The sequence below is a fragment of the Coptis chinensis genome, chromosome 9 (assembly GCF_015680905.1).
Source record: "Coptis chinensis isolate HL-2020 chromosome 9, ASM1568090v1, whole genome shotgun sequence".
Classification (NCBI taxonomy): domain Eukaryota; kingdom Viridiplantae; phylum Streptophyta; class Magnoliopsida; order Ranunculales; family Ranunculaceae; genus Coptis; species Coptis chinensis.
In genome coordinates, this window is record NC_141464.1 from 73,139,389 (window position 1) to 73,160,427 (window position 21,039).

The window sequence follows — 21,039 nt, forward strand, 5'->3', positions numbered from 1 at the left end:
CTTCAGAATAAGCTATGTAGTAGAGAATCATAATATCATTTACATCTAGGGTTGGTAAGATGACTAGAATCAAACCAAAATTACATGATACTGTGTATTTATTTCCATCACATAAGATTCGATACAATGGCAGCAAATGAGCGATGGTGTAAAAGTATATCCAAAGTCTTTGTTTGTTTGATTTCCAAATCCGGCCGAAATTGCATTCAGTAGGAATACTGCGTAGATAAGCAATGCACGAACAACAAAAATATATATATATATATATATATATATATATATATATATATATATATATATATATATATATATATTAAAGTTTTTCTCCGTAGCGTGTAATGAGACAAAACAATCAATAAGCAATTACTATTTAAGAAACAGTTAAATAATTCATATCAAAATTGTTATTATATACATAAACCAATAACTAAATGTAGCTCATTTTTTAAATTCTTTTTTCGTAGTGAAAACTGAAGCAAGCAAGTTTTTTTTGTTATAAGGACCATCGACAAAAGTGATAAATGACATACACAATTATAATGAAATGTTCTACTCTAAACGTTGATACCTCTAAACCAAGGCAGAGAGCATGTATTCAATAAGAATTAAAATTTTAGACTATCGCGGAAAGAATACTGCGAGTTAGAACTTATTGTGAGACACCAATTGAAGTCGCCGATAATTGAATGAAAGCAACAATCTATACATTAAAACCACCATTGTCACCGGTGGCGGTTCTTTGAAAGAGCCTCATGGTGCATTTCGAGTGACTTAACTTCAGTGGTCTATCCAATAGTGCCAAAGGTGATAACCATACCAAGTTTGATCAAACTAGTCCCGACATGACCAACTGGCACAGTTCCAATACCACCAATCTCTGGCCTCTGAAGTGGGGAGACGTAGAGGCTTGTCTGTGGGTCTCTTGGGTTATGAGATCAAGTCAAGTGCCTCAAGGAGGGATGCGCCCTTGGAACAATCAATGTTGGTAGACATTTCAACCATGTTGTCAACATCAAAATCAGAGATGGGAACAAAGGGTATTTCATTAGGGCTTTACTCAGCCTTGTTCAGGTAGGTAGAGACTCCCATGAAAATTTCCTCATACCAAGCCTTAGAATAATTTGGAGTAGTGGCATCCATATACACACAGGAAATAGGTAAATTTCTTGCCTGCATAAAAATGTCATTGCAACTCAAAGACTCTGCAAAAATAGAAGCTGCAAGGGAGTGGGTCTTGGCATTGTGATAGTATAATTCGGGCTGCGAATGTACATATAGCATACATAAGTTTAATGGAGAGGGAGAAAAACATTATATTAGCTCCGACTGGATAAACTTAACAGAGGGGAAAAACATCATAAGTCTTATAGCATAAGATAAGACACAAAGCTGTTATAATTTTTTTTTTTCTGCAAAAGCTAATATAACGAAATAACATTAGGATTTTGATAGAGGTAATATTAGTAGTAACAAATAAAAATGTACACTGCATGATTGTCATTTATGTCCTAATAGATATAAAGCTAACAAAAAAGTGTCATAGCATAGGAATCAAAACCGTTGCACAATATTCAGGATCCTACGATAAGGTGTAGCCTACATTAACATAGTTACATAGATATGAAACGAAATCTTACATCAGGACAGTGATTCAACAATGTTTGAAATGCTTCATGCTTTCAAAGACTTTCGTTAAGCTCTGTATAGGCGTTCCGAGACTTAAGACAATGTTCACCTCAGAACCTCTCAAAAGTAGTAGTTCGAATAACTGGTTGCCTCCTGTGATAATACCAACCCAAGTTAGTGATTCAAAGCAATAAAGAACATCGTTTGAAACAGAAAAATTGGCAGAGGAAAAAAAAACCTCTTTCAATAACATAGTGCAATGGAGTAAAGACTGCATCATCTATTGACCCTGCTTTAAGTCTTTCATAAGTGCATCCATATAAGAGAGAATCTATGATATACCTGCAAGAACCTGACCAAAGCGCTGACCCAGCTTTAAGTCTTTCATAAGTGCATCCAATTTTGTCTTGAAAATGCGTGCAACAACATCTGGCCTATCCTCTGCCTTCTGTCCATCTATATGTTTCAACCCCTCTCTTATTTCACGCCAATTTGGATTGCAGGTAAATGTAATAAAAAGATCTGGTGTGCCCGGTCCGCCCACCTACAAATAGCAATGGCATCCTGATAATTGTGTATTTTATATCGTGGACCACCTATAAATGTCGAAGGCAAGACAATTCTCTTCCCAATAGAAGCAGCTGTAGTGTCTCCTGCAACAACTGCATCCATTAGTCCACTGTATAGCTCTTCTCTGACTTTGGATTGATTATCTGTATACCAAAATAAGCAATCTTCTTCAATGCAAGCATAAAACATCTACAACATACTGCTGAAACAACCGACCTCTACGGATCAACGCCTGACCTTCTTCAAACCTCTGCTAAATCCTATACGCATAGAATTCTCTCATGCTGACCCTTTGACACTTGGTAGTCCTTCCTCCACCAGTGTCACAATAAGGGATTTTGACCATAAACCCATCCTCCCCATAAGGAAACAGTAATGGATATTGCATAGCCATAAAACTTGGATACAAAACACTTATTCTTTTCAATCCGGTATCCTTTCTATCAACAATAGTATCCAGTCCGTCATTGTGTTCCAAACCGTTGCCCACCATAATAGCAGCAACCTCAAACGAAGTTGGACAGTATATTGCCTTGCATCCCTACTACGACTTCCAATAGTCCGTAGCCTAACATCTAAATAATGACATTGATGAAACCTGTCTCGTGCCATTCTAAATGTTCGTGCAAGATGATTATTGTCATCTAATACCTTTATAAGACCTTTAACAATTTCAGGATCCAAGTTGTCCTCCCTATCATCCTTTCTGATTGAATTCAACCTGTTTTGTACCTCATTCTGCGTATCATGGATGTATAACTGTGCGAACTTGGGTTTATATCCTTCGCTCGGTAGTAAAGTACAAAGCCTATTATAATTATGACCTTTTAGCCGAAAGGCATAGGGTCCACGGCCTTTATTTATCTTCCTATCTACCTCCCCACCCATTGATGTAAAAGCAAACATCATATTGTAAGCGCGGATATTTCTCTTGAATTCCTGCGTTCTTCTTCCCCTGCCATATTCTAAAAGCAGACCCAAAAAGTGAGGTGGGTCTTTTAGTAAAGGTAACTGGACTTTTCCCGCTTGGCAACAAATAAAAAAAGATGGACGACGCGGCTGTTTCGACTTCCGGTTCCTTTCTTCATACCAGGCAAATGCTCCACAATTATTGCAGATCTGTTCCATTGGTCCCAAATAATGCGTCTCCAACAGATGGCCTATAATGAAATTAAAAATTTAAGTCATATCTATGTTACCCATACATAACTCCATAACTAAAAAAAGAACATAACCCATTAATCATACCTGTGTCTCTTTCACTATTATGTGAACATCCATTAAATTGTTCATCTCGCAAAGTCACACTAACTCCATCATTTGCAACGGTGCAACCATGAGTCTGGCTTGTGGTTGTTGTAGTCGTGCCATCTGCACAAACAACAGTACATGAATGTAAACAAACCTTAGGCGTAGAACGTTTAGAAATCGGTCGGGACCTTTTATTTAAGTGCCTATTACAGACACTCAATCTTCCTCTTGTTGTATCTCTGCTGAAGAATACTTCGACGAAGGAATCTCGAATTTCTCACCTCCTCCCTGGTAACAGTATTCATTTCTGGCTGATCAAATTTTATATTATTTAGAGTCTATGTATGGATGTAAATGAAAAAAAAAGGGGATGGAAAAAAATAACAGATTAGAAATCAGTGAGGGATTGAAAGAGGGAATTTGCAGTGAGGGATCAAGCAGTTTCTACTCAATTGTTGCAATGCTTGGGGAAGAAAATAGAGAGTGAGTGAAACGTAAGCTTTGAGGTTTTTAATTTAATTTTTTGCGAGGGACAAAAATAGAGAGTGAGCGAAACGGTACGCTTTGCGGTTATGACTATAAATTTTTTTGTCTCTTAATTTTTGTTAAGATGACGTGGAGCTATGAGAACACGGTAAAGGACAGCCCTTTAGTATATTTAAGAAACAGTTAAATAATTCATATCAAAATTGTTATTATATACATAAACTAATAACTAAATGTAGCTCATTTTTAAAATTCTTTTTCGTAGTGAAAACTGAAATAGCGGCTTTTTGTTATAAGGACCATTGATAAAAGTGATAAATGACATACACAATTATAATGAAATGTTCTACTCTAAACGTTGATACCTCTAAACCAAGGCAGAGAGCATGTATTCAATAAGAATTAAAATTTTAGACTATCACGAGAAAGAATCTTTGCGAGTTACAACTTATTGTGAGACGCCAATTGAAGCCGCCGATAATTGAATGAAAGCAACAATCTTTACATTAAAACCACCATTGTCACCGGGTAGCGGTTGTTGAAGAGCCTCATGGTGCATTTCGACTTACTTAACTTTAGTGGCCTATCCAATAGTGCCAAAGGTGATAACCATACCAAGTTTGATCAAACCAGTCCTGACATGACCAACTAGCATAGTTCCAATACCACCAATCTTGTAAACATTCTTAAGTGGGAGACATAGAGGCTTGTCTGTGGGTCTCTTGGGTTCTGAGATCTGTAGGAAACTTATTCCAAAAATATACTTATTGTTAAGTAAACAAGAAAAATCAAATTGATATAACAAATATATCATGAACAAACCTTTAGTTAAACAAACAAACAAACCTTTTAGTTCAACGAATGAACTTAATTTACCAATGATTAAATCCGAGCCTAGTGATGATCACTATGTCCTTAAGACAGATTTCCCCCTCACGGTGCTTGAAGGTTGATGGGAAACTATCTCCCAAAATAGAACGGATTTTCTTCTATAGAAAGCTAGCACTTCAATTCTATAGAATCAACGAACACAACATAGTATTTGACTTAGAACAGGGGGAGAAGAGAAAGATTAGAACTCTGTGTGATCTGGTATTTTTTTCTCTCCAAATTCATCCACTATTTATAGGTGAGTGGTGCCTCTTCGAAACAACACAATGACTCTTGGGAAAAAGTAAGCAACTCTTTGAAAAGTCACATGTTTCGAAAGGACACACTATTTCGGCATAAAACACTGTTTCAAACCAGTGCCTATTTCGAAAGGTCACACCTTTTCGGCATGATGCACTGTTTCGAACCAGTGCACATTTCGAAAGGTCGCACCTTTTTGGCATGATGCACTGTTTCGAACCAGTGCACCCTTTCGAAAAGGTTTTTCTCACTTTACGTACTGTTTCAAGATAAACCAATTTCATCTCAATGTGGGGTAACTTGGGAGACAAATTACTCATTCATATCTCAATGGATTTGTGCAAATCCATTTTTCTAACAATCCCCCACATGAATGAAAAATTGGCTTCTTTTATCATAAACATTGGATTTCTGTTCTTTTACAAATAAAAAGATACCACATCAGGTCAAGTAGCATTGGAGGCCTTGAACTTGCCTTAGTGAAAGATGATCGGATTTAATTGGACGATCAGTAGACTTCAATTAATGTCCTTGAACTGTCAGCCGTTTGTATAAACCTAGACAATCATCTTCACGCAATATCTTCTCGAATATTGTTGGTTCTCACGTTTGTGTTCATTTTGGCCTTGAACACTTCTTGGTTTCAGAGAGTGCTTTTGAGACATTTGCCTTAAAATTCTCATAAAAGTGGCCCCACTTTACACTCACATAGGTGATTTCTATAAAGAGTATTCTGCAATACTCCACTTGGATAGCATAACTTTCTAAGATATAGTAAATTATTAAAAGCTTGACTTATCCTGGGTCTCGCGGCAGATATGCACTGTCTTATATTGGAATGGGTTAGAGTATATTATTACTCTCCAATGCTAACTGAGTCACAAACATAATTCACTTGGCCCATTGAACCTAGATCTTGGGATCTCCAGTCAACTAGGTTGGTTTTTCCATTATGAGGACTCTTGGTTGATTATCTCAAAGGCTTTAAGCCCATTCCCCTTGATAATAGTTTCCACTTGCTCTCTTATTAAACCTTTTATAAACAGATCTGCAATATTATCTTTTGACCTTACATAGTCGATTGAGATAACTTCATTTGAGAGCAATTGTCTAACGGTGTTATGTCTATGACGTATGTGTCGAGACTTCTCGTTATACATGCTACTTTGTGTTCTACCAATAGCAGATTGGCGTGGCTGTCACAGTGTATACACAATGCTGGCATAGGTTTAGCCCAGTTTGGAATATCCTCTAAGAAATTTCGAAGCCACTCTGCTTCTTCTCCAGCCTTGTCCAATTTTTGAGGATTTCCTTGAAATTTATGCATCTCTCCTAGAGTAAAACACCACATTTGATGTCTTTTGAGTAATGCTTCAACAAATTTTCAATTTTAAATTGATTAATTCAAGGAGATACATAATCCCCCATATTTTTCTAATTTCTCATGACAAAGTCAATAAATTGGAAACCATTTAGATATATGTTTTTCAACTGAGACATCTTGTTAAAAAATGTCACATATCATTCATATAGTATCTAAACACTTCTAAGACCTCAAGTTGTTTACAAGTATGTTGACATTCACAAGACTGAATAGTCAACCATTCAGTATTTCTGTTGGTTATTGGTTATGTTCACAAAAGTCACAAAACTCCAAGTTTTGAACCTTATCTTATCAACGGGCCGATTGTCTTGTTCGAAATATCTTGGTTCAGCTTTCTAAGAGTTTGCCTTTTTAAGCAGTCATACCTTTTCGTCAAGTTCACTTTAATTCCACCCATGTTCAATGAACCATCTTTGTTTAAACCCAAACCATATGGCATCAAGACTATTACAAAGACCATGGTGGTTATTTAAGTTATTGGACGGACGTCCATTAAATTGGATACAAACTAGTGTGCTTCAAGCACTTCATCGACACAAATCGACTTTCCATTCAATCAGTACATGAACCATTCCCTTCTTTCACATCTCTTCAACCGGATTGAAGGAATTTTGAAGGTCACCTTAGCGTTCACTACTAAAGAACTGCCAAATTATATAATTTATGAGTGTGTAATTAACTAGAAATACATATCTGTCCTAATGCATGGAAACATCATAGTGGGGAACTATGGCAAGAAAATGTTTTTGCCACATATCAATCTTTTGACCACCGCTTGTCAACGACACGTTAATAAAACCCACTTCAAGATTGTTAGTGCATTTACAATAAGTATAACCAAAATTAATTCAACAAAATTATTTCAAGGCAAGAAATATGTCTTAAGATTGTAGGAAACTTATTCCAAAAATATACTTATTGTTAAGTAAACAAGAAAAATCAAATTGATATAACAAATATATCATAAACAAACCTTTAGTTCAACAAACAAACAAACTTTTTAGTTCAACGAATGAACTTAATTTACCAATGATTAAATCCGAGCCTAGTGATAATCACTATGTCCTTAAGATAGATTTTCCCCTTCACGGTGCTTGAAGGTTGATGGGAAACTATCTCCCAAGATAGAATGGATTTCTTTCTATAGAAAGCTAGCACTTCAATTCTATAAAATCAGCGAACACAACATAGTATTTGACTAAGAACAGGGGGAGAAGAGAAAGATCATAACTCTGTGTGATCTGGTGTTTTTTTCTCTCCAAATTCATCCACTATTTATAGGTGAGCGGTGCCTCTTTGAAACAACACAGTGACTCTTGGGAAAAAGTAAGCAACTCTTTGAAAAGTCACATGTTTCGAAATGACACACTATTTCGGTATAAAACATTGTTTCAAACCAGTGCCTATTTCGAAAGGTCACACCTTTTCAGCATGATGCACTGTTTCGAACCAGTGCACCCTTTCGAAAAGGTTTTTCTCACTTTACGTACTGTTTCAAGATAAACTCATTTTATTTCAATGTGGGGTAACTTGGGAGACAAATTACTCATTCATATCTCAATGGATTTGTGCAAATCCATTTTTCTAACAAGATCAAGTCAAGTGCCTCAAGGAAGGATGTGCCCTTGGAGCAATCAAGGTTGGTAGACCTTTCAATCATGTTGTCAACCTCAAAATCAGAGATGGGAACAAAGGGTATTTCATCAGGCTTGTACTCAACCTTGTTCAGGTAGGTAGAGACTCCCATGAAATAAGATCCGTTAACCACAGAGGAGAATTCCTCCATTTTCGTTTATGCAATGTGTTACTATAATATGTTTTCTTAGCCTATTAAGATGTATATATAGTTCAAACTTCAAAGTACCTGGCCCTTGGTTAAACAAATGAAGGAATATCAAAGCTTTAGGATTGGGAGTGATGGAAATTTGCAAGGCGTTGGCCTATTTATAACTGTAGCACCAAGCTCTAGACACCTGGTTAGTTAATGTATCAAGTTCAGGTTAGCACTATTGGACACCTAGCGTTGGGATTGGCCTATTTATGTATATACTTAAAAGTCTAACAAAATGCTAACTAATATCAAACGCAGTTCACCTGCATTCACAATATATTAATTAATAAACTACTTATTTTGTTTTTGAGAAACTGTAGTTTCACTAAATTATCAAACTAAAATATAAAGCGGAAAGCAGTGTTACATTGATTGTTAACTAAGAACTAAAAATGAATATATACAAATTAAATTACCTCGTGAGCTTGAGAACCCATTTAATTATCATCCTATTTTTTCATCCTTGTGCCAAACCCATTTAATCGGAAATTCGACATACGTGAGTTCCCTAGCATCTTCATACAAGAGCTTGTATACATCCACTCTGTAAACATAGTTTTCTCGACATTTGGCCTAGTGACTACATCAACTGTGTGGTCTCTATCACGAAACATAACCATATGTTCATCTTCTAAATGGTAGGAAAGTCTCTCTACAGCCGGTTCACGGAACTGAATCGGGAAATTAAATATCCGCCAACATGCATCGTGAGCCGATACATATCTACAATCAAGATAAGTTTTGATTTCATCCACTTCTTGAACGATAGATTGTTCTGCTGGCTCGACATTACAAATTCTCTTCAACCACAACTGTAGCCCTAACACTGCCTTTGTTTATGTACTTGAATAAATATTTAACCGATCTCCCCTGGTTGTAGATTTCTACATTGATATGAGCATCAAACTTTATGACCAAGTCTCTATTATAGGGCACTACAAAACCGTTGCTAAACTGAATCCCACTCTTCGTAGCTGTTCTTAAATCGTCTTTTCTTTTATACGCAGCATACCCGGCATCATCAAAAGAAGTTTTACTGCAAAATTTCTTTGGAAAATGCTTAATACATTTTCCTTTTACTGTGCAAGGTGCATCACTCTTCAATAATCCACATGGCCCACGCATCATGAACTGAACAACATGTTCATATCCCACTGGATCAGTTGTCTTATCAGGTAGTTCTGCTGAAATTATTTTATCAACATCGGTAATAGTAGTTGGCTTATCATCACGACGAAGAAACAATAGGATGTGCGCATGCGGCAATCCCCTCTTCTGAAATTCAATTGTGTAAACCGCTGCAGGGAGGGGGAAATTATATATATATATAGGGGAGGGATAGACGCACATTCACTATAGCCACATTGTAAATTAATCGAAGCAAAATTGTGTACTTAAAAGTTGAATTAAAGGTTGAATTTTTGTGGAGATGATCTCCCTACCATGGAGAACATGCTCACAAAAATTCAGCTCATTTAAATAAATCTAACCTTATAACATGCTCATAAAAAATTTGGACCGTTAGATGAAAAGCTCAAAAATGAACACTAATTTTTATATGGTTAGACAGACCCAAATATTAAAAAGAAAAATTGAGAATGGTCTTCAAGAGAATCTATGATATACCTGCAAGAACCAAACCAAAGTGCTGACCCTGCTTTAAGTATTTCATAAGTGCATCCAGTTTCATCTTGAAAACGCGTGCAACAACATCTGGCGGCCTATCCTCAGCCTTCTGTCTGTCTATACGTTTCAACCCCTCTCTTATTTCACGCCAATTTGGATTGTAGGCAAATGTAATAAAAAGATCTGGTGTGCCCACCCACCTACAAATAGCAATGGCATCCTGATAATTATGTATCTTATATCGTGGACCACCTGTAAATGTAGAAGGCAAGACAATTCTCTTCTCAATAGAAGCATCTGTAGTGTCTCCAGCAACAACTGCATCCATGAGTCCACTGTATAGCTCTGCTCTGACTTTGGATTGATTATCTATACCAAAATAAGTGATCTTCTTCAATGCAAGCATAAGCATCTACAACATACTGCTGAAACAACCGACCTCCACGGATCAATGCCTGACCTTCTTCAAACCTCTGCTGAATCCTATACGCATAGAATTCTCTCATGCTGACCCTTTGACGCTTGGTAGTCCTTCCTCCACCAGTGTCACGATAAGGGATTTTGACCATAAACCCATCCTCCCCATAAGGAAACAGTAATGGATATTGCATAGCCATAAAACTTGGATACAAAACACTTATTCTTTTCAATCCGGTATCCTTTCTATCAACAATAATATCTCGTCCGTCATTGTGTTCCAAAATGTTGCCCACCATAATAGCGGCAACCTCGCATCTAAATTGGACGGTTATATTGCCTTGCATCCCTACTACTCACGACTTCTAATAATCCGCGACTCTAACATCTAAAAAAATGACATTCTTCTGAAAACTCGTATCGTGCCATTCTAAAAGTTCGTGCAAGATGATTATTGTCATCTAATACCTTTATAAGACCTTTAACAATTTTAGGATCTAAGTTGTCCTCCCTGTCATCCTTTCTGAGTAAATTCAACCTGTTTTGTCCCTCATTCTGCGTATCATGGATGTATAACTGTGCGAACTTGGGTTTATATCCTTCGCTCGGTAGTAAAGTACCAAGCCTATTATAATTATAACCTTTTAGCCGAAAGGCATAGGGTCCACAGCCTTTATTTATCTTCCTATCTACCTCCCCACCCATTGATGTAAAAGCAAACATCATATTGTAAGTGCGGATATTTCTCCTGAATTCCTGCATTCTTCTTCCCCCGCCGTATTCTAAAAGCTGACCCAAAAAGTTAGGTGGGTCTTTTAGTAAAGGTAACTGGACTTTTCCCGCTTGGCAACATCCTTAAGTGGGAGACGTAGAGGCTTGTATGTGGGTCTCTTGGGTTCTGAGATCAAGTCAAGTGCCTCAAGGAGGGATGCGCCCTTGGAAAAATCAATGTTGGTAGACATTTCAATCATGTTGTCAACATCAAAATCAAAGATGGGAATAAAGGGTATTTCATCAGGGCTTTACTCAGCCTTGTTCAGGTAGGTAGAGACTCCCATGAAAATTTCCTCATACCAAGCCTTAGAATAATTTGGAGTAGTGGCATCCATATACACACAGGAAATAGGTAAATTTCTTACCTCCATAAAAACGTCAATGCAACTCAAAGGCTATGCAAGAATAGAAACTGCAAGGGGTGGGGGGGGGGGGGTGTGGTATTGGCACTGTGATAGTATAATTCGGGTTGCGAATGTACATATAGCATACATCAGTTTAATGGAGAGGGGGAAAAACATTATATTAGCTCCGACTGGATAAACTTAACAAAGGGGAAAAACATCATAAGTTTTATAACATAAGATAAGACACAAATTTGTTATAATTTTTTTTTTACTGCCAAAGCTAATATAACGAAATAACATTAGGATTTTGATAGAGGTAATATTAGTAGTAACAAATAAAAATATGCACTGCATGATTGTCATTTATGTCCTAATAGATATAAAGCTAACAAAAAAGTGTCATAGCATAGGAATCAAAACCGTTGCACAATATTCAGGATCCTACGATAAGGTGTAGCCTACATTAACATAGTTACATAGATATGAAACGAAATCTTACATCAGGACGATGATTCAACAATGTTTGAAATGCTTCATGCTTTCCAAAGACTCGTTATAGCTCAGTATAAATGCGTTCCGAGACTTGAGACAATGTTCACGAGAACCTCTCAAAAGTAGTAGTTCGAATAACCGGGTTGCCGGCCTCCGTGATAATACCAACCCAAGTTAGTGATTCTGAGCAATAAAGAACATCGTTTGAAATAGAAAAATTGGCAAAGGAATAAAACCTCTTTCAACAACATAGTGCAATAGAGTAAAGACTACATCATCTGTTGTATTAGGATTGGCCCCCTTATCCATAAAGTAAAGTGAAGTGGCCAAAAGTGAATTTTATACCTTTGAGAATATTATGCAAGCCCAGATAAAATAAAAGAAGTTGGATTGTATTCACAAATATGAGGGTTGTGACTGATCAGCGTCGGCATCAAACCCAGAATCTGTTAAAAAGAAAACCCATGGTAATTTCACTGTTTAAAAACAATAGCACTGTTTAGACCAAGAAGCTCGTAATAGCAATATATATTTAAAAATAATTTAACTGTTTTTAAAGCGTTACCTGTAGGCAAATTATTGAAAACCTCTCAGTAAACAATATTTTTTGTATAATCCATTTTCTCACTGTTAGAGTGATTGATCAAAATTTTAAGTCCATCAGCAGACGACACCCGTGATATAGCGACATATAACTAGCTATGTGAAAAGACAGGTTTTGACAAATAAACTCCAACATATCTCAAAGTTGGACCCTGGCTCTTGTTTATCGTCATCGCAAAACATATCTTAACTGGATATTGTAGACGTCTCAAAGTAAAAGGTCAGCTCGAATCAGATGAAGACAACACTATCCTCGGGATCGGTTCCCTATTTCCAATGTGGCTACCAGTTAAGATTTCTGCCTCAAAAGCTCTCGTTCCTAAAATGGTAACAATCATCCTAGTGCCATTACAAAGTCCTCTGCTCGGGTTTAAATTTCTAAGCAACATAATCGGCACTCCAACTTTTAGCTGAAGAACATGTGTTGGCATACCAGACATTTCCAAAGTGTTAAGAAATTCAGTAGGATACCAAATATCCTGATCTTTAGTTGCCATGGAATCTGAACTAATCGAGTCAGCACTCAAATGCGTATGTGACTCTCCAGGGATGAGAGAAATAACATGAGCATTTATGTCATCTACAATCTGATTTGTCGTAGTCAGGATGCATCTATTTTGCAAATAGTCAATATGTTTATATTGATGTTTCAAATCTTCATAGATGGTAGAGACTATCTGCTTAATAGGATCAGGACTGCTAGGAATAAGATATATGTCTGGTATTTTAATCCAACATGGTTCATCCTCATCCTCAAACATCCGAATTGCAGGCAACTTTCCTTCTCCAAGTCTCAATATCCATTCTCTAACTCTTGCATCGACTCTGCACCAACACTGTCAATCTCGGTATCTCTTAATCTCATATTAGTGGTTAATTTATAAACTCGGCAGTGCTCCCAAATGTAGGATCTATTTACTAATGCTCCAACAATTGCTTCTCGGGTTCCACCCCTAACCACAGGAAGAACTTGTCTGAAATCTCCTCCAAAAGCAACTGTTATCCCGCCAAAAAGCCTATTTTCTGAATTAGGATTTATTCCACGCATCAAGTCTCTTAAAGTTCTATCAACTGCCTCAAAAGAATTTCTATGGTTTAAAGGAGCTTCATCCCATATTATGAGGCTAGCTTTCTGTATTAGGCGAAGCTAATTGTGACTTAACTGGAATGTTGCAACATGAATCATCATCGGCCTATGACCGAATTTTAAACCTTGAATGTGCAGTTCTTCCCCGTGTAATAAAAAGAGAAGCTATCCCCGGGACGCCACCACCGTAACTATTTCTCCTTCGAACGTAACCTTGATATTATTGTCTTCCACAAATAAGTTTTTCGGTTCCTCCACCCTATAGACAAAAACAACCTCTCCCTTTTTGAATGAATAACTTCAACGACAACATCGAAAAATAATATTTTGTTGAGTATTAAGCCCATCGCGGCAACCGGAGAAAAATCAGATGCAAGAAGATCTCTGTCAAAACATAGTTCCTCTCAACAAACTATTACGTGGTTGTTGATAGGAGGAAGAATCCGTGTTGGCATGCGTAAGTCTTTTAGCTTTTTTCCATGGGCCGTAATTCTTTTAATATCTCTCGACGATTAATTTTTAATTTCAGCCTCACTAAGTTGCAAAGTAAGATCCCATGATTCCCCTCGTTCTCTATGCAAAATATCATCGACAATTGTTCCCAATGCCTATTCCAAAGTTCAAGTGGATTTGTGACCACACAAAATAACAAAAGGGTGACAAACAATTCACGAAGAACTGCCTATAGACCAAGAACCCGCCGACCAAAGTTTCACGCCATTCTTGATCAGCTTCTAACAATCCCAAAGCTAAGCATGCCGATTTAAAATTAGGACATGTGACACCATTTACTGTCTGAATATCTTCGTAGCACCGTGGACCTCTAACAACATTTAATAACAAACTAAGATAAAATCTTTGATATTTTAGTACTACCCCCTACTAGATGAGTTAATTAAGATTTCCCCTATCTAGATGGAGAAATTAGGGTCTCCCCCCTGAGTATACACAAGTTGACTTTTTTTGTGTGTGTACTCAAGGGGGAGACCCTAATTTTCCAATCTAGTTGGGGGAAATCCTAATTGGCTCATCTAGTAGGGGGGTAATACTAGTTAACCCTAAAATCTTTCTCTGGATGTTGGATGAGCATAATATAATCTTCCAATTTTTCTCCCACTTTCCCTTCTTGTCCATATTTTTTCATCCTTGTGCCGAACCCATTTAATTGGAAATTCGACATACGTGAGTTCCCTAACATCTTCATACAAAGAGTTTGTATACATCCACTCTGTAAACTTAGTTTTCTCGACATTTGGCCTAGTGACTACATCAACTGTGTGGTCTCTATCACGGAAGATAACCATATGTTCACCTTCTAAATGGTAGGAAAGTCTCTCTACAGCCGGTTCATGGAACTGAATCGGGAAATTAGATATCCGCCAACATGCTTCGTGAGCAGATACATATCTACAATCAAGATAAGTTTTGATTTCATCCACTTCTTGAATGGTAGATTGTTCTGCTGGCTCAACATTAGACAAATTCTCTTCAACCACAACTGTAGCCCTAACACTGCCTTTGTTTATGTACTTGAATAAATATTTAACCGATCTCCCCCGGTTGCAAATTTCTACATTGATATGAGCATCGAACTTTATGACCAAGTCTCTATTATAGGGCTCTACGAAACTGTTGCTCAACTGAATCCCACTCTTCGTAGTTGTTCTTAAATCGTCTTTTCTTTTATACGCAGCATACCCGACATCATCAAAAGAAGTTTTACTGCAAAATTTCTTTGGAAAATAATGTTTATTACATTTTCCTTTTACTGTGCAAGGTGCATCACTCTTCAATAATCCACATGGCCCACGCATCATGAACTGAACAACATGTTCATATCCCATTGGATTAGTTGTCTTATCAGGTAGTTCTGCTGAAATTATTTTATCAAAATCGGTAATGGTAGTTGGCTTATCATCACGATGAAGAAACAATAGGATGTGCGCATGCGGCAATCCCCTCTTCTTAAATTCTATTGTGTAAATTGCTGCAAGGAGGGGAAAATTATACAGTTAATATAGTATGCTACCTTAAGAAGTGCGAGTGTAGCAAATATATATATATATAGGGGAGGGATAGAGGCACATTCACTATAGCCACATTATAAATTAATCCAAGCAAAATTGTGCACTTAAAAGTTGAATTAAATGTTGAATTTTTGTGGAGATGATCTCCCTACCATGGAGGACATGCTCACAAAAATTCAGTTCATTTAAATAAATCTAACCTTATAACATGCTCACAAAAAATTTGGACCGTTAGATGAAAAATTCAAAAATGAACACTAATTTTTATATGGTTAGACATACCCAAATATTATATTTTTTTTTTAGAATGGTCTTCATGGTGGGGAGATGATCTCCACAAAAAATCAGGTCTTAATTCATTTGTATGTGAAAAATGTGGCTATAATGTATGCATAAAATGTGTTTCTATCCCTCCTCGTATAGTTCGGCTCTTAAACGGACGTCCGTTTACGGACTTGTTATATAGTGTCTTTCACAGCTTATATAATGTCTTGCACAGTTTATATAGTGTCATATATAAGCATAAATTAAAAAGTTAATAAGTGTAAATTAAAAAAAGTTGTTCAAAACACTATATAAGTTGTTCACGACACTATATAAGATGTTCAAAACACAAGTCCGTAAACGGACTAGTCTGTTTAAGAGCCGGACTATATATATATATATATATATATATATATATATATAAGAGAATCTATGATATACCTACAAGAACCCGACCAAAGCGCTAACCTTGCTTTAAGTCTTTCATAAGTGCATCCAGTTTCATCTTGAAAACGCGTGCAACAACATATGGTCTATCCTCTGCCTTCTGTCCGTCTATACATTTCAACCCCTCTCTTATTTCACGCCAATTTGGATTGCAGGTAAATGTAATAAAAAGATTTGGTGTGCCCGCCCACCTACAAATAGCAATGGCATCCCGATAATTATGTATCTTATATCGTGGACCACCAGAAATGTCGAAGGCAAGACAATTCTCTTTCTCAATGTATACCAGTAGTGTCTCCCCGCAACAACCGCATCCATAAGTCCATCAGATAGCTCGCTTTGACTTTGGATTGATTATCTCTATACCAAAATAAACGATCTTCTTCAATGCAAGCATAAGCATCGCAACATACGCTGAAACAACCGACCTCCACGGATCAAACCGACCTTCTTCAAATCTCTGCTGAATCCTATACGCTGGGCTATTAAATCGTTGAGTACTCGACGAGTAATCGGTGAGTACTCGCTACTCGCTGTTTAGCCGACCCGACTAACAATTTAATCCCCAATAATAATCGGGCTCAAAAACTCCCCGAGTATTCGGCCGATTAGGCCCGATTAGCCGAGTAATTATGTTCACTATTTCAACTATTTCAATGTTAAACATTGAACTCGACATTTCGCCAATTCGACCAACCCTCGATTAAATGCATAGTTTTACACTTTAATCATATTTATTTTAGTTGATTGAGTGTTTTAATTGTTTATTGATTGATTGGGTTCTTAATTGGCTTCATTATGTTGGTATTTCAAAGTTAAATATATTTAATAATTATTTGTAAAGAAATATAGTGTTATAAAAATTGTCCGATTAATCGATTAATCCCCGACCGATTACACCTGTTTTGCTACTTCGCTTCTTCGAGAGTAGTAGCGAATCGAGTAGCGATTTAACTGCACAGCCAATACGCATAGAATTCTCTCATGTGACCTTTTGACACTTGGTAGTCCTTCCTCCACCGGTGTCACGATAAGGGATTTTGACCATAAACCCATCCTCCCCATAAGGAAACAGTAATGGATATTGCATAGCCATAAAACTTGGATACAAAACACTTATTCTTTTCAATCCGTATCCTTTCTATCAACAATAATATCCCATCCGTCGTTGTGTTCCAAACCGTTTGCCCACCATAATAGCGGCAACCTCGCATCGAAGTTGGGCCGCTTATATTGCCTTGCATCCCTACTACACGACTTCCAATAATCCAACCTAACATCTAAAATGACATTCTTTGAAACCTGTCTCGTGCCATTCTAAAAGTTCATGCAAGATGATTATTGTCATCTAATACCTTTATAAGACCTTTAACAATTTCAGGATCCAAGTTGTCCTCCCTGTCATCCTTTCTGAGTGAATTCAACCTGTTTTGTACCTTATTCTGCGTATCATGGATGTATAACTATGCGAACTTGGGTTTATATCCTTCGCTTGGTAGTAAAGTACCAAGCCTATGATAATTATGACCTTTTAGCCGAAAGGCATAGGGTCCCCGACCTTTATTTATCTTCCTATTTACCTCCCCACCCATTGATATAAAAGCAAACATCATATTGTAAGCACGGATATTTCTCCTGAATTTCTGCGTTCTTCTTCCCCCGCCGTATTCTAAAAGCTGACCCAAAAAGTGAGGTGGGTCTTTTAGTAAAGGTAACTGGACTTTTCCCGCTTGGCAACAAATCAAAAAAATGGACGACGCGGCCGTTTCGACTTCTGGTTCCTTTCTACATACCAGGCAAAAGCTCCACAATGATTGCTGATCTGTTTCATTGGTCCCAAATAATGATGGCCTATAATGAAATTAAAAATTTAAGTCATATCTATGTTACCCATACATAACTCCATAACTAAAAAAAGAACATAACCCATTAATCATACCTGTGTCTCTTTCACTATTATGTGAACATCCATTAAACCGTTTCATCTCGCCAAAGTCACACTAACTCCATCATTTGCAATGGTGCAACCATGTGTCCGGGTTTGTGGTTGTTGTAGTCGTGCCATCCGCGACAAAAACAAGATGAAAGTGAATGTAAACAAACCTTAGGCGATAGAACGCTTAGAAATCGGTCGGGACCTTTTATTTAAGTGACTATTACATAGACACTCAATCTTCCCCTTTGTTGTATCTCTGTGAAGAATACTTCGACGAAGGAATCTCGACTTTCTCGCCTCCTCCTCGGTAACAAGATTCATTTGTGCCCCGATCAAATTTAATATTATTTAGAGTCCAGGCATGGATGTAAATGAAAAATAAGGGGATGGAAAAAATAACATATTAGAAATCAGTGAGGGATTGAAAGAGGGAATTTGCAGTGAGGGATCAAGAAATTTCTACTCAATTGTTGCAACGCTTGGGGAAGAAAATAGAGAGTGAGTGAAACGTAAGCTTTGCGGTTTTTAATTTAATTTTTTGCGAGGGAATAAGAAAATAGAGAGTGAGCGAAACGGTAAGCTTTGCGGTTATGACTATAATTTTTTTTTTTTTTTTTTTTTGTCTCTTAATTTTTGTTAAGATGACATGGAGCTATGAGAACACGGTAAGAGCATTTGCAATGCAAGTGAATATAATTCCCTCTTTTATCACCGCCACCTCAGCACTTATTCACCCTCTTTTCACCAAAACAGTGAAAAACAAAGTGAAGTTGTGCAATGCAAAAGTGAATAAAATATCTCGGACGGGATGTTAGATTCCGTCTGGAGGCTTTTTGATCCAGATGGAATGTAACATCCCGTCCGGTATTTTGTCTGAAGTTAAAAAAACCAAAAAAAAATCGAAAAAACACGCGAGATGGAATGAAACATTCCGTCCGAAGAAAAAATCGAAAAAAACACACGAGACGGAATCTAACATCCCGTCCGAAGTTAACAAGTCAGCCACTATCTCGGTGGAAGGTTTCACCTTGAAATCAACTAGGGAAAATAGTCACCAGGTATTCACCACTGCATTGCACAACCATTTTTGCCAAAAACTGGTGACTATAGTCACAAACCCCTCATAATCCCCTGCATTGCAAATGCTCTAAATGACAACGATTTAGTAGTGTTAATAGATTTCAATAAATAGACTCCCTTAAGTCTAATAAGATATAATAATGATGACACAAGTGTTGCCAACTGTTGAATACTCTAATACGCTGCAACCTTAAGGCATTATTGGTGAATTGTTTAGTATGTCTTGCATCTTCAAGCTTGGTAGAGTACAACCTTTCCGCCTTCGTAACTTTTTGTAAATTATGGTGTGTTTAGGAACCGACCTGGTGGAGGTGGAAATATAGGAAGGAAACTTTTCTTACGGGACCGAAACATATTGTTACCCCGAAATGAGAGGAATTTTTTTTCCACCTTGAACATTTAACAGCCTACAAGTTAAGCTATCAAACACCGGAAAGGAAAATAAGTTATTTTCCATAACTACCATATTTTAGAAAAATGTGTATTTTCTGCAACTTATTTTAGCCCGCAAGTTAGATTTTAAAATTTTGTCCCGAACTCCCCGATGTGGCACTTTGACTAATAAACTTAACACTACTACAGGTATGAAGTTAATCCATCTTGTGTGGGTGAAGATCAGCTTTCAAAGATTTTTCTCTTATTAAGTTATTAAGGTTGCTCTTAAAATATTGTTTTACAAAGAGGTCTTTGCAAGCGTTTGGAGCTTTCTTAAAAAGATTGTTTACCAGTTGGCCGATAAAAAAAAAAAAAAAAAAAAAAAAATTGTAACGGCCCGACGACTTATTGCTTTGTAAAAACTCAGTTCTTTATTGCGATGTCGTTCGGTTAACAAGTTCATCTTATCATCATATTGTTACGTAAGCTCTACCAACATCGCTTTCAATCATCTTATCATCACTTGGAATTTCTCGGTGATGCAAGTTGGTTGGAGAGATCTTCCAAAACTTTTCTCTTTTTAACCATGTTCCATGTTGGCTTCAACGATTGCTCTTTATGAAACATAAACCATGGATGACTTAGTACTTCATCGGCAGTTAGCCTTGATGAGACATCCCAAGTGAGCATTCTCCTAACGAGATCCCGAAATGGGTCGCGATATGGTGACCCACATACCGAGTTTAAGTTCAACTTCTTTTTCTTATGTGCCTCACGAAGTTCTTCCATTGAACTCGCCTCAAACGGTAAGACCCCAACTAGGAGATAATGCAAGAGGACACCAAAGACTCCAGATATCCACCTTCTCAGAATAATCTCCCCAAAAGAACTTCTGGGGCAACATAAGATCGACTACCAACAAGACCGGACAAGTGATTACCGGTTGGAATCCACCACGCCGCTAGTCCAAAATCCGCAAGCTTCAACTTTCCCCGATGCAGTGAGCAGGATGTTCTCCCGCTTAATGTCTCGGTGAACCACGCCATTTTCGTGGCAATGCTTAATTCATCGATATCAACTCTTTTAATATAAGAGCTGATTTGCTTTTCGAACACCACCCCTTCTTGACAACCTTCTCAAACAAATCTCCACCAGAGCATAACTCCATCACAAGATGAAGACAGTCGGCGTCCTCATTAAAGATGTTCTTATTCAAGAACAGAAATGAAAGAAGAAGAAGATGATTAACCTCAAAACATAAAACTGAAATTTATTTCTCTCAAAA

The 21,039-nt window shown here is 37.2% G+C and overlaps 2 protein-coding genes and 1 pseudogene across 2 annotated transcripts; all 3 read right to left on the reverse strand.

Moving 5' to 3' along the window:
* Positions 1-4,381: 4,381 nt before the first annotated feature.
* LOC147477928 (elongation factor 1-alpha pseudogene) lies at positions 4,382-11,431 on the reverse strand (annotated as a pseudogene).
* A 900-nt stretch (positions 11,432-12,331) lies between these two features.
* On the reverse strand, positions 12,332-13,299 carry LOC147477929 (uncharacterized). The gene is made up of 2 exons (XM_086586117.1): positions 12,825-13,299; positions 12,332-12,381 (listed from the first exon to the last, which is right to left on the reverse strand). The coding sequence occupies exons 1-2, from the start codon at positions 13,297-13,299 to the stop codon at positions 12,332-12,334; spliced, it is 525 nt and encodes a 174-aa protein (XP_086442243.1).
* Positions 13,300-13,331: 32 nt separating this feature from the next.
* On the reverse strand, positions 13,332-18,348 carry LOC147477930 (uncharacterized). Its single transcript, XM_086586118.1, has 6 exons — positions 18,303-18,348; positions 18,157-18,214; positions 16,385-16,554; positions 14,808-15,612; positions 14,331-14,448; positions 13,332-13,670 (listed from the first exon to the last, which is right to left on the reverse strand). Exons 1-6 carry the CDS (start codon positions 18,346-18,348, stop codon positions 13,332-13,334), a joined length of 1,536 nt encoding a protein of 511 aa, XP_086442244.1.
* Positions 18,349-21,039: the final 2,691 nt, after the last annotated feature.

What these genes read in the sequence shown, in the direction of transcription:
- LOC147477929 (XM_086586117.1), bottom strand. Translation starts at nt 13,299, where the DNA reads ATGTTTGAGGATGAGGATGAACCATGTTGGATTAAAATACCAGACATA. An exon ending in TGAGGCAGAAATCTTAACTG is followed by an intron (nt 12,382 to 12,824) that starts GTAGCCACATTG and finishes TCTTTTTAACAG; the next exon opens with ATTCTGGGTTTGATGCCGAC.
- LOC147477930 (XM_086586118.1), bottom strand. Translation starts at nt 18,348, where the DNA reads ATGAAACGGTTTAATGGATGTTCACATAATAGTGAAAGAGACACAG. An exon ending in CATTGTGGAGCTTTTGCCTG is followed by an intron (nt 16,555 to 18,156) that starts GTATGTAGAAAG and finishes TGCTATTTGTAG; the next exon opens with GTGGGCGGGCACACCAAATC. An exon ending in AAGAATGGCGTGAAACTTTG is followed by an intron (nt 13,671 to 14,330) that starts GTCGGCGGGTTC and finishes CGCCTAATACAG; the next exon opens with AAAGCTAGCCTCATAATATG.